Source organism: Aquila chrysaetos, chromosome 9 (assembly GCF_900496995.4).
Source record: "Aquila chrysaetos chrysaetos chromosome 9, bAquChr1.4, whole genome shotgun sequence".
Taxonomy (NCBI): Eukaryota; Metazoa; Chordata; class Aves; order Accipitriformes; family Accipitridae; genus Aquila; species Aquila chrysaetos.
The window spans coordinates 33,335,461-33,350,020 of NC_044012.1; the positions used below are offsets into that span (position 1 = coordinate 33,335,461).

At 38.9% G+C, this 14,560-nt stretch overlaps 1 protein-coding gene across 2 annotated transcripts in view; it reads left to right on the forward strand.

Annotated features, from left to right (window-relative positions):
* The window catches only part of TMEM132B (transmembrane protein 132B), a 261,473-nt gene that overhangs the window by 178,273 nt on the left and 68,640 nt on the right, over positions 1-14,560 (forward strand). For both annotated transcript variants that reach the window (XM_030025983.2, XM_030025984.2), the window contains one exon: positions 1,135-1,321. In XM_030025983.2, coding sequence (XP_029881843.1) covers positions 1,135-1,321 — 187 coding nt within the window. The remainder of the gene's footprint in view (positions 1-1,134; positions 1,322-14,560) is intronic.

The window sequence follows — 14,560 nt, forward strand, 5'->3', positions numbered from 1 at the left end:
TTAACCTATTTTATAAGCACCTACCCTGAAACTTCAGTAATACTGATAACATCGGTTGTCTCTTCAATGGAATACAATTAACCAATTGGGTCTGCAGTCAGGTTAGGTGCCTTCCCATCCCGCCTCTGTGTTTTGTAAGCTGCATCAGGTCTCCACACTGCAGGTGTCTGTCTGGGAAATTGGGACAGGAACTTGTATGCTGCTTTGTAAAGTACCTTAATTTTTGTGGAAGTAAAGCTCTGGATGAGCAAAGGTCTGTTTTCTAAATAGGTCCCTGCTGCATATATCCTGAGTGCTGTTGGTTAAATCTTGGTGTCTGTTTTCTTCTCTGTAACATGAAGATAAGATCTGTCTTTCTAACCTGATGATTAATTATTAATATATACATAGTGTTGGACCAGAGGAGAGTGCTAAGTGTTGTTGTTAACAAAAGAAGCAGAAGTAATTTTTAAATACAGTTCTGAATGCTATGCATTTACATCCATTTCTTTACCTTTAAACTTTTATTTCCAGATGAGAAATATATAATGATTGCCATATAATTACAAGTCTGCACCACTGATGAGAAGAATGTTTTCATTAATTGAAAATAAGGATAATCTACTACACATTTTTTGTCATGTATTATTTCTGCAAATCCATTTTTTCACTGAGATAAAGACAACTTTGGGTTTGAAAGACTTAATTCCCCCCCCCCCCGCCTCCCAACAAGAGCTCGTTTCTGATACAGCATGAAGAATGGCCAAGTATTCTGTTGTTTTGGAGCATTGGTATTTGCAGCAACAAAATTATAATAATGCTATATTAAATAATTGAGCAACATCTGTGCAATGCAGTTCCCAGTGTTTGGGACTTACTCTGTAAGTTCATTGTGATTATGGAGAATGAATGCCTGAGTTTATTGGGAAAAATGCCTCCATTTCAGGAAACTAAAAGATATAGTGTCACCTTACCTATAAAGTATAGCTGTTGTCCAGTGCGTAGTTTGATTTAGGTGTCTGTCAGTGTCTTCAAGTCTGCATGTTGAATTTAATGGTAAATCTTCTGGTGAATAGAAAAGAGAAATCAAAATATATTTTGTTATTAACATCCTACTGATGTGGGAATTTTTTAATTTTTTTTTTTTTTTCCCAGAGCAAACATGTCCTCCTACGAGATCCTGCAGATGGACTTTGAGATCGACAACACTAGCAGCCTGGCAGGGGCCCAGCAAATTACCTGGCAGGTGGAATACCCTCGAGATGACTCCGTGAGCGAACTGGTGGTCTCCGAGATCTTTGTCAGCCAAACAATGTTTGTGGGAATTGTTCCTCTTGCGATGGTAAGAACCTGCTGCTGCTTCTTTTTGCTAAATGTTTCCGTTGATTCTCGTTAGTATTCAAGGGAATGTGAGCCATTTTATTATATGTTACTTCCTATGCACCTGCTGCAAGTGATTTAAATGCGAAAAATACATTTCAATAATATTTTATTTACCTGATATGCCATTATGGCTCCTTGGAAACCATTTGAGTCTTTTGTGAAAATCCTTTACCGTTTGTGGATTATTGGCCTGGTACATGGTAATAGCTCCTTTGGAGCCATTGTCTTCTGGTGTATTAATGCGACTGCCATGCATGTGCTCTAAGGGTAAATGTTGCAATTAGTTGGGACATTTTCAATGAAATAAATTAGCATGCATGTGTGGGAAGCTTCATTGCTAAACCAAACAACTGGACTGTTTTCTGCTTTGCTTTTCCCCAAAGAGCCACACAGTCTAGTAAGCTGCAAAGTGTCAATTTAATAAAAGGTCCATTTTGAGTTACAGAGAAAGGACAAAATACTTTCTGAAGATATAGGTGTTGGCCATATTTTCCAGGCAGGGTTTAAGGTGTACCTGTGCAGAAAGCTTGAACCTGATGGTTTGTTTAAAAAATGCAAATATCTCCTTCTAAAATCAAATCCACCTTTTGTAGGAGGGACCTTTGGCCTACATTTGGGCCTGATGGACTTTTTACTACTAGAGCTTTAATCTTACACACGACCAGTGATTTCAGTGGGGATATTCTGGTGTAAAACTAGAGAAACAGCCAGAGAGCCTGGATGTTACATGAGTTCCCTCAGAAACACCCTGGTAACTTTTGTTTAGTTTCTCATGAACATTTGCCCTTCCTTTCTGAGTCAGTCTGTGCTGGTTTTCTTTGTATTACACCATAGAACAAACAAATAGCTGCACGACCACTAACTTCTCCTACTAGAACAGAAGCAAGGAAAGATGCTTGTAAAGGTAGACAAAACCCTAAATAATTTTAATTTCCAGTTCCTACTGCCAAAGGCTACACATGATGGCAGCCCAGTGATAGAGGAGAAATTATATGCAGGAAAGTCAACAGAGAAGTTTCTTCTAGTGCTTTTCTTTTGAAGTATGTAGGAGATGAAACAAATAATTGTATGGATGGAATATTATCAAGTAGTAATGGTGAATCAGATGTAATAATGACAGAACATGGTGCGTGAACAGTCTTGCATAGAGCATTGCCGGTTTCAAATGGATAGCATGGAGTTTGTGCCGTGCAGAGCACCACAGATAGAAAAGCAAAGCAAATCCAACCCAAAAGCCCATTGTGAATGTTGGATCAGAGCTCTGCTGTAGCCTCTGCCAGGGTTTTGCCAGGGTTTTACTTCATCTCTTTGCAGTTATGGCAGATGTTGGCCACTTCAGCTGTCTCTAAATGTCCTTGGACAAAATCTGAGGCTGAACCTGAATTCAAAGTGGAGCTAATCTAATCTCTGACACTTTGTCATTGCAAACTAACTGTGGAGTAAAGCAGAAAGCTTCTTTTGTGAATTTATGACCTTAGTCCTTAAATGGGGGTCTCATGTGGGCTGTTACTTTGCTGTTGCATGTGGGCATCCTTGACTGGCTTGGCCCAAGGCTGATAGGAGAATTGATGACAGCAGTGGCAGGAACAACAGCTTGTATTTGCATTTCTTTCCCTTATGTTTGCCAGTTTGCAGTGCTGCTTCATTTAACAGTCACTAACTGGTGCAGGTTCTGGCACTGCATTGCCCAGTCAGGAGCAAAAAATAATTGCTCTATGCATCATCCTGTGTTGTTCAGAGAAACACATTCCTGAGGCCCAGAGTTCCTGACTGAAGTAAATGTATTTTAACGTTCATTCTTCTTCAAGACTTGCCTGGCTTGTTGGTAAGGCAGTCTCCCTCCGAGTGCAGGTGGTGTCTATAAAGGAGAGTTTTGTCATCTCTGGGACCTTGGTCCCCCAGAAGAGCACCACAGAAGCGTCCAGAAACCAGTGTGTTTCTATGCCTTTGCCATTGCATTGAACATAAATTACTTGCTGTTCCTTTTCAGTGTATCCACTCTTTCATTGTAAACATTGAATATTTATAGATGAAAACATAGAGTTCCTTGGAGAGTTTAAGATTTGAGAAAAACATTTAGTCCTTGATTTGCAGGAGTGAACATTTTGGTGGGGTTACCAAAACCTCATAGTGTTTCAGTGGTAATGGCACCGGCATTTGCCTGAAGAAGTGCAGCTCAGTGTCATGAAGAGGAAAAATTTCTTTCCAGTTAGAAGACTGAGGTGGATTCTGTAAGAGTTTAGTGGAGGAGAAATTAGCTGTGAAATCCTGCAAAACAAAAATGAACTTTAATGTGTGGATCTCTTTCTGTAGGCCACTTTGGTTCTTTTAATAAAAAGACATCCTCTTCCATATGGTTTGGAATATCACTGTTTTGTTGCTGCAGCTGGTCATGAGTTTATCTTTGTTTTCCATGCTACTTTCTTAAACAAACAGGAGAAAATCGAAAGAGCCACCAGATAATTTATTCTGTCATTGCATTGTGGTGACTCTGGAGATAGCGGTGGGGATATTTTTCTCATTACTAGCTTGCTTTTTTTTTTTTTTTTGTAGATAAAGATATGGGAGACTGCATGGTAACATTTGAATAATAGCCTGATGAAAAGAGCTGATTTTTTGCTTTAGTGAGTTTATGAAGCCCTTAACATCAAATCTCATGTTCTTAACATTTACATTTGGTAGCAAGCTTGAAAGGCTTTTTTTTTCTTTTTTTTTTTGGTTTTTTTTTGTTTTTTGGTTTTTTTTTGGTTTTTGCTTTTGGGTTTTTCTAAGTGAAGATACAGCTGATTTTTGCACATTATGTAGCAAAAAATAGCTCCTTATTAGCAGACAATCTTGCTGTAATGAATTGATATTGCAGATTATTTCTGGCTGGTCCTTTGGTATCAAATCAGCAGTGCCTTAATAAGGACTGTTCTGAGATGCACAGAAGGAAGCAGAGCCAGGGAGAGTCTACAGGTGAAATGCTTGCCAGGGTAGCACTTGTCAGCTGTGCTCTGTGGCTGCTCTTAGCCTGCTCCTGAGATGAGGTTATCTGACAGAACTTGGTGAAACAACATTATGATAAACTGTAATGCCTATATGCTGTGACTAAAAAGGAACAGATTTTTAAGCCTTGATAGGGACATTAGGAAGTAACTGGAAACTTGTTAGCTTGTGAGAAAAGTAGGAATACTTAGTGTAGGAAAACCAACTGTTCTTTCTTCTGTATGATAACTGTAAAAATATTGTGGGTTTCCTGGGGCGGGGGGGGGAGGGGTTGCATATTTTTTGCAAGAGGACTAAAATACAATCTTGGAATGTTGGGAATTCCACCCAAACTATGCATTTTAATTTGAATGATCCTCCATATAATAAAACTCAGTGTTATTTATGGCCAAATTCAGTGCATTCAAAATATGCAAATAAATAAAACATTTGCAGTAATGGGACACAATAAAAAAAAAATTCATAATGAAAGAGAGCCCACTTTCTGCATCATCTGACTGTTCTCCCAAAATCCTTGAGCTTCTTCTAATTGAAACATCCAGTTTCAACAACTGCACAGGGCCAGAGAGTTGGGATTTCCAAGGGAGCTACATCCAGATGGAAACGGCACAGTCCAGTAATTTAGGATTTGCTTTCTGAAAGTCTTGTCTCTACTTCTGGGTGAGCAATGTAGACTCTGTGCACAGTGGGGAAGTGCACAGAGAGGATGCAGTGGGAATGCAGACCATCCCTAGCTGACATGGCAAAGAAAAGAAAATATCAAGATGGGTGATCACAATTGCATGCAGCCTACACCTCTCAGGAGCCTATTTGGATGACAGCTGTGATAACCCTAGTGCTGCTCTAAGGGTCAGCTTTCTTTGTGGAGTTGTTCTTATGGCTCTGCCTGTAAATCAGATGCCTGCTGAGAGGCTTCAGTCTATAGCCCTTCTTATAGAGGAACATAGTGGGGAATGCTCTTGTTAAGCTATACTGTCATTTCCATCATTCCCAGCTGCTGAGAAGAGTGTGGAAAAGGAAGCGACCCAGTCTGCGTGCAACAGCCAAAGTTTTATGGGAAAACGTATTTGTTTTTATTTGGGGAATGTTTTGAGACGTGAAAGGACATAAGAGGGTAGACCGTATCTTTCAGCCTATGCCACCCCCAAAAAAACCCCAAATCAACCCCCCAGTTTTTGTTTAGTCCAAACGTGGCCGTATTACCTCTTAGCAGGTGACTAGACCACCAGTTCAAAATCAATTCAGAGTGCAAAGCACTTATTGTCTCACTGGCACTGTTTCCAGCCTCACGTATGATCTGATCCCAGATGGTATTGCTGTGTGCATTTTACACCCTTTTAGAAGCAGATTGTTTATTTTGTCTAGTATTCAGTGTGACTTATGCTGAGATCATCAGATGGGATTGTGGGGCTCACATACCTATCCTACCTAGCCTTTGTTTTATGAACTAACTGATCTCCCGAAGTGCTTATACCAATATCCTGTGTTTTGTTCCTGGAAGGTTTTGTTTCTGTAGATGAGGCTAGATGGGAAAATTCACCCCTTCTGAGCATGAAAATTGGATATATGCATAACTGTCTTCTTGCATAGCTGTAGAGGTATAAAAACATATGTATCAAGACAAGGTGTCATAAGATACTCAGATATAAGTATGTAGGGAAACACATGATTCTTTCTTAGTTACTTTTTTTCAGACTGCTTCAGAAGTGGTCAGTGAAATTCTACCTTCTTTGGACAAAAGGCTGAGAAAACACAAAGTCCAAAAGGTAGCAATCTCTGAAATCCTTCAGAGTGCTGCTGTTTTAATCCTAGAAGCTGTGCAGCTAGGTTCCTGTTAGGAGGGACAGTGCATTTGAAAATGAGTGAAAACCATCTATGTATTCTTCCATAAGTGTAACTTTGCAAGTCATTCTAGATTCATTTTCTGTGAACTGTGGCACATAAAATACATGAAGATGCATTGTCCTGTAACTGCTAGAGCATTTTCTGATAGCTAAAAGGGATTGGATGGGCCTGCTTATGTAGGGAAAATAAATAAATGCTAATTCCTAAAACTCCATGCAAATTAACAAATTATTTTTTCCCTAAGTACTCTATTACTATTTAGTATTTATGTAGGGTTTTATATTTTCAGAACACTTTACAGACATTAATTAATCAGACCTGAATAAACCAAGCTTGATGAGAATGGAAAATTAAATGGAAATGAAGTCACTCTTATTCAGTTTTACCTGTTTCTGAATGATTTGTAAGTCACTTTTCATACTCCTAAAGGTACTTCTTGAAACACTTAAAAAAAATTCCTACAATGCTATTGCTTATTATCTCTAAAAACTGTTTTGGTTAGAAAAGAGGTAGGATTTATACCGTCAAGAACTAATGACAGTACAGATGAGTGGCTTTGAAGAATGTAAATGCTGTTTTATCACCTAAAGCTGTGCATAACTATTTAAGCCGATTTAATTCAGGTAAAAATGCATGGATGGGAGGATTACTCCCTTAATTTGAAGCCTATTTAGAAGCCGGAATATTTGACTGCTGGAGGTTTCTTTGGAGGAGAGTGGAAGGAATATTTAGTTTTATCTAAGATTTTGTCATAAGCTTTTAAGATAAAAAAACTGTTTAGAAATTTTGCCTATAGAAAATGAATGAGACTGAACACTGTACTGAGGTGGCTAATTTGGAAATTGCATACAGGCTTCTAGCTTGAGCATTACTTCACCGTCCTCTTGCAAGATACAAACAAGTCCCTAAATACTTTTGAGGATCTGGGCCCAGCTGTTCAGTTTAACGTTCCACGATGCACTGAGTGTCAGATGAAAATGTCAGCTGATTTGCTCCTGTGAGGCTTATCTTGTTTTCTTTTTGACAATAAATGTCTCTGATAATTGATTCTTCCAGCATCTGGTGTACAGATTAACACGTGGAAGTAATGTCCCAAAAAGTAGAAAGGTGATCCATTTTCATCATGTTGAGTAGAATAACAGAGTAAGGTGAGGAAGTAGAACACAACCACATTTGAAACTCTTTCTGGTTCCACTATTTCATTATGTTACTGAATATCAGGAAAAGAATCTGCCTTCTAATACTACAATTATTAACTATAAACACTGCAGGTGATTATTTTAAAGTAAGTGTTGAGGCATTGAAGTAGGATGCGAGTTGTGAATCCGGTTGATATCTAATGCATCAGAAGGTGTGTTTTAGGCATCCAGCAGATCTGTCAGAACATTGTAAAGTTGAATCTAAATTAGACGCCTTGATTTGTCTTAATATAATAATCTTGCAATATAATAATCTTGTAAAGTGGCTGTGTATGCCCTGCTAATTACAGAAATTGATAGTAGAGATAAATCTGTTCTATCCAGTGGTGATACAGTTCTCACAGTTATCTCTCTTGATCTAAATAGACATAACCTGCAATTTCCATAGTTATGGAAAGTTGCTGGTGGCAAGGTAGTCAGTGGAGTCTGACACTCCTGGGGTACAAGAAACAAACACTTCACCAGCTTTGAGTCTGTCATCCAGGTTTCTGTCACAAATAAATGTGATTGGATTAATCTGTTACCTAACTTACAGTTGGGGAAAAATAAAAAAAAGAAAAAAAGAAAAACCCAGGTCTTTTAGGGAGTTTCTAGGCAACCAGGAACTTAGTCAAAGTAAAGAACAAGACATTGAAGAGTTGTATTTTAACTGTTTTTTATAAGAAGGCTCTAGCTGAGGCTGAAGGCTTGAGGAACAATAGGTTTAAAAATAGACGAATATCTAGCACTCTCTTCTTATCTAGGAAAATGGTGGCTTGGTCTCTGACTGGCAGCACTGGTGTTTTAGATAATATGTGCTACAGATCCTTTCTTGTATAGTAATAGAATTGTAATTCCCAGACTGTCATTATTCTAAAGTGTTTTTCAAATGCAACAATCAATATTTCACCAGTGCTCTGAGCCCCTCAGCCTGAAACATTTCTGTATATCCTACAAGTATTTAATCTGTGTCTTCAGAAATCTTGTTTCCTCCCCAAAAATGTAAGCTATTGGTTGACTAATGGTTTACTAATGTTGTGAATCACTTAGAACCACAGATGGCTGTATATATTCTAGTGAGATTTCTTTTAAATGGGAGGCTGAATAATAGCATCTCCAGTTGCTGCTAGCAAACATACTGACAAGAACACCCGGAAAAATCATCCTTAAAGATGCCCATTTCTATAACTCAGGCTGAAAGGGGATTGCTGAGTGCAACACTTTGCTTATTTGTTTTAGAAAAAGCAGGAACGCAGGGTGAGGGGGCTTTGTTGTTTGGTTTTTTTTTTTTTTTCATGTACTGCTAGCTTTGGCTGCCGAGTATCCAGTGAGGAATAGGAGGGTTATTGCAGCTTGGGATGAATGCCACCAAATCCCCATTTGCAGAGGACATGGCATGGCCTTGCACTCTTATTCATGGAGAGTCCACCACTGTCATATTCTGATCTATCTTTCCCAGTAAGGGCTACACGCCTTTCCAGCTTAAAGGTTCGATTAAAAACGTAAAATATATTTGTGGGAAGATTTTCCAAAAAAGATTGATGAAATAAAAGCCCTCTGTAAAATATTTAGTTTTGTCTGTCTTGCATAAAAGAGACAGGACTTGGGTGCCTGGATTGTGCTGGGAATGTTGTCACATGCCTGGAGAGCAGTAGTCTCCATGTGCAAGCCCTCAAGCAAGCTGAGGCCATGGCACAAACTCAAGATGGATCCACGTGCAGCCACATCCAGCCATGGTCTGCAGTGGTTCTCCATGCTGAGCGATGCCTGTGTGACCCTCTAGTCAAATAAGCAGTCATTCTAAAGTTTAGAAATCATGTGTTTCCTGGTACTTCTCTTGTTTTGTAGCTTTTGTCTATGAGTCTGCTGAGGTTACGTCCTGTTCCATTATTCAGATTCCACCACGGCTTTCATTCATGACGATTCTTGTGCCTTTCTTTGGGGAAAAGATTTCTTCTGTGCATTCATTTTAATTCAGTACAAGTTAAAAGATGTCTGAAATAATGTAAATTTGAGTGTTCATGTTCCTACATAGAACACTGTTGAATCCAGCTATCAAAAAGGGAGTGTTTAAAAATAAAAAAAAAAACTTTAAAGAATTTATTTTTCCTACAGAAATAATTTTTGCTAGTGGCAATATAGCTTATATTCAGACACCAATTAAAGGAGCATATTCATGCCAAGATGGAAATTGACCCAGACTTAGAAAGAAGCTTACCTTCAGCTTAAAATAAAAGAAAATGTCAAGCTTTAGCAGCCTCTTTTCTTTGCTCTCTCCCGGGTCAGTTATAAAACCCCAGAACACTTAATCCTGGAGTGTCAAAAATACTAGAATAGGATCAGTCATTTCTAGCAAACCCAGATGATTTACATATTTTTTAGATGTTGGTTAAAATGTATTTATGTGCAAAATGTCCCATATGTGTTTATCCATTGCACTTAATGCATATTTCTTACTTGAAATAATTTTGACCTTTGGCCTTCCAGTTCCCTTTAAATTATACAGTGCATTTCTGTTTTACTTTACATGCAAAGTGAACTGTACAGAACATGATTTTGTCATTCACAAAATTCACCATTTCATGGAAGAAAATATTTAAAAGTAAATTCAATATAGAGTAGATCTTAATCCCAGAAATATCAGGGATTATCAAGATTTTTTTTTTTTTTTAAATAAAACTGGAATCTATGACTCCCAGATCACAGATTTCAGTGTGAATTTGAACATTAATTAATGGGAGCAGGATTGAAGCCTTGAGCTTCCCTAAAACCCCACACTGGAAGGATTGATTTTAAACTCAAAGCAAATTAACTACTGCGGAGAGAGTACAGAATAAGAAAAAAGAAATTCTTCTTTTGTATTACTATATTTCCCATGCCCACAGCGAGTGTTTTATGTCTCTGTAGCAGAGATAGTGTCTTCTGCAATTATTACCGTCTTCAAATTAATTGTCACAGGGAATTAAATAGTTTTGTTTTGTAAGGCTGTTCTGACAACCACAGGGTGAATTTTATGGAGAAAGATGAAATTTTAAAAGATTTCTTGAAACATATCAGCCAAAATACAAACCACTGAAGATTTTATTAAGTTTGATCCAGGGGAAGACTTTGACTCTGAAATACGCTGGAAGAGAAATGTGTGGGGCGTGCATGTCATGAGGAATGCCCACATGGGCTTCACTCTGACTGAACAAAGCTAGGAGATTTCAACATGCTTTTGTGAACAGACATTCAGAAAAGCTGTTTTGGATTGATCAAAATTGTTTAACAGTGGAAAAACATCTTTCCTTGTAGAACTGAGGTGTTTGATTAAACTTGATTAAATAATGTGCAAATATTTAATTTTGGGAAAAAAAAAAAAAAAGAAGCTTTTTTTCTTAAGTGAAAATGTCCCATTCTGAATACAGTGGAGTAGGACCATTTTGATAATGTCAGCCTTCTTTCTCAGTGTTCTTCTGAAAATGAAATTCCAGCCAAATCTCTTCAATTTCACGAAGTGTTTCAATTTTAACTGGACTGTATTTTCCAAAGGATATCACATTTTTTCTGTTTCAGTCTCATTCTGGGCATCTGAACTAGATTTTGGAATTGCTCAGTGTGAACCATTATCCCTTTTTCCCTCTGCTCTGTTAAACATACTCTACTATTTAATTTTGAGAGTTAAAGGAAAGAAAGAAGCCAAAAGAGAATTTGCTATTGGTGGGACAAAAATAATGGCATTTTGAGTGTTTCCATGAAAGCAATGTGACATGACAAATTTTAAGAAGCTCTGTGAATACTATTAATATTTATGATGCACTCAAGAAAACAGCTATTGTGTGCCACATCCATCAAAGATAAGAATTGTATTCAACTGTGTTGGATGATAAACATTGAATGACAATAGCTGGAGATTATATGAGGGATTTCATACTCATGTTTTATGCCTGCTTGAGTAAAAGCACCATGTTATTCCACTGCGAACCAATAATTTTCTTTCATGAAATTAGATACACTTGCTGATACTTGTTACAACCATAGTCCAAAATATTAATGAATATGCAGAGAGTGCTGATGCCAAGTGTTTCAGAGATCCTGTTGCAAGCTACTCAGGATCAAGTCCTAAAGGCAGCATTTTCCACTAATCCTCCTCTTGGAAATCACACTGAAGCTTACCAAATTGCAGTGATTTGAACACATATTGCTAGTTGTTTGCAGTTGGATGAATGCTAACGATTACCCCATGAAACGAAGGCCCTTCCAGCATAGCAAGCTGGCTTTTTATATCCCATGTTTCTCTCTAAAAAAATTCCGTCTCTCCACCACCAGGAGTGGGGCAGAATTGCCTGTGCCATGGGAACGCCTGCTCTGATTGCACACTGGCATCTGTCTTTAGATAATGTGCCCACAAGTGTCCTAAGTCAGGCATTGTTTTTCTTCATTGTCATTGCTGTAAAATGCAGTTTTGGAACTAATTTATGATCATCCAGGCAAGCAACTGCTGAGGAGAGATAAAGGGGACGTCTCTCCCCACTCTTGCTCTTAAACACTGCACGTCTCCTCCCCGCACCGTGCGGCCGTGCCTGGCAAGCTGCATGGCCTCGTCTTCCCCCACTCCCGGTCGATGCTGTGTCTGCTCCTGTGATTAATCTCTTTGACACAGGGGCTGCATGCATTGCCACTTCCATGTTCTTTCTGCCCTGCCTTCTTATTAAGAGTGTAATGCTCTGGAGATACTTTTTTCTGAAGATCAGGCTAATGATGCCTGAATTCTGCACTGCACACCTCCGTCTTTGGAAAGAAACTGTAATTCTGAGTTGACTGATGAATACCCGTAGCATCTTTGGTCAGGTGTTTCTAAATAAAGCTGTATTAGGAAGAGTTAACATGCTGTCCATATATCAAGGGTAGGAGGACGTCCAGGTATTCTTGCAGCCAGAGTGATCTCGGGTCTCTTTGATCCATGTGGAGAGATACTATTCTTAGAAAACCCTCTCCAAGGATGCACAGGCACTAAATTCTTGTTAGAAGTAAGTGGTTCCAATAATAAATGTGCAGAGGAAAATGCTAAGAGGTGCTCTTCCGCTGAGTTGATACGGCTGTGCTGCCTCTGGAGGGCTATTTGGTTACCTCTGTTCCTTTAGGTTTGCTTCTTCTATCTTTATGAAAAATTTGCCGATGGGAGTTCAGTGCAAGCTGATGGAGGGATCCCTTGACAGACTATCAAGAGTGGTAGGACATCCTGCAGGCCAGGAATAAGGGCACAGTGAACCTCTTGACAGAGTGATTGCAAGAGGGGTGAGCTGAGCCAACTGAAGTGATTTTGTGAGCAGTACAGACCATTAACAGGACCCAGACCGGGGAAACACAGTGTGCTGGAGTGAGCTACAAAGCTTTTACTTTATCTACCTAAAATGAGACTCTTCTTGTTCCTTAACAATTACCCAATAATTTGGCTCGTCTGTAATTTTTTCCAGAGTGCTCATTCTGGTTTTATTGCCAATTAACTTAGCATTCTAGTCTTGCTCTACAGCTGATTGGCCAGTAATTTGAACTAAAGCCCTCATCAAAAGGGCATCATTTGTAAAACAGAGAAGAAATCTCAGAGATACTGAAATTACTGTTAATTAAATCAGCACATGAATATAATGGGCACACATGAACAAAATTATGTTTGTTTTTGAGCTGTTCTGCTGGCTGGAGAGTAAGTCTTATTAGGACTATTTAATTGTCAGCCTGTATTTATAAGATGTGCAGTGAGCAGAGTCCTTTCTGCATGAATTAATTTTGTATTGTGTATACATATATGAGTGATACATATAGTTCTTAGCTTACGCAAACAGACCATGTTCTTGCCAAGCAGATGCTGCACTATATTTCTTATGTACATGTTGTACTGAAAGCTTTTCTTTTTAAACAGTCATTTGTATTTAACACAACTCTTGTTCAAAGCTGACATTGACCTTAATGTAGTTACTTCTGATTTACATGGCCCCAATATCAGTTAGGCTTAGGAATTATTTTACATGTAATTTCTATTTTTTTAATTCAATTAAAATAGCATCATAAAGATGGAGCAGAGCAGCAATCAGAGAGCTTTAGAAGTTGTAATGTAGCCTATAAGCAGCTATTGTGTATAAAGAAATTTCTTCCAAAGGTGCCTCAGCTTTACTGAAAATGCTAAGCTACAGCTTTATTAAGATAATCAAGATACTCTAACATGGTGCTTTGGGACAACCTTGTAATATTCTGTGTTGCTCGATTCTGAAGTTCTTGAATTAGCAGTTTCACAACTCTGCCTCCTGTGGAGCTGGAAGGCAAAAGTGCATTTTGTACTGGTTGGCATTTGTCTGTGACCTCTTTCAAGATCAGTCCAAGGCAGAAGACAACACTCGCTCGTGGGGGTGGCAGGAGTGAGGGCATCAGCACTGATGAGAGCAGAGAGGAGCAGGCGTTGCAAATTCCAGGTTATTTGAGAGGGAATAAATGCATTCCCTGGTGTGGCTAGGGGAAGAAATGGATCCAGCGAGTTTCAAGGGATGAAATGTTGGCATCGTGCTGAAATCTGTGGTCAAGGACAGGGAGAAGCTAATCAAGTTTTGCATGATCTTTGGGACCTTCTAATTCTGCATTGGTAAATGCATTGAAATGGCAATGACTCTTGTCATTCCAGCTTGCTTTCCACAGCTTCTGGGAATACCACTGCTCAAAACCTTAATGCCATGAGACCAATAGAGGCGTGGCTCCTGTACTGGAGCTTGGGAGAGAGCCCAAACCTGCTTTTCTCAGTTCCTGCAGAGGAGGAACCTTGCTCAGACTTACACACTGATCACAGAGAGTATTTGCTGTTGCTGCTTGTGCAGTCTCCCAGTAGGGTTGTAGTAAAGAGTAGGAGGAAAAAGGCAGAGAATATAATCCAAAAATCGCACTTCATTCATCCCCATTCCTGCACATGTCCTTTCTCCTTGTGTTGTTTCTTTGTGGTCAGGAGCAAGCTAATTCCTGTAATGTTGGCTTGGCACTTGTGAAAGAGGAAGAGAATTGAAGAAGAATTGACGTTTGTTGGGAAGAAAATGCAGAGCCATTTGGTCACTGCAGCGTTTTGGTGTGCCAAGCATGGGTTAACAGGCTTGATGTACTTCATGTTGCTAGAGATTTAAGTGACAGAGTATTTGATCTCTGTCTCTCATTAGTGTGTCATTTCTTCC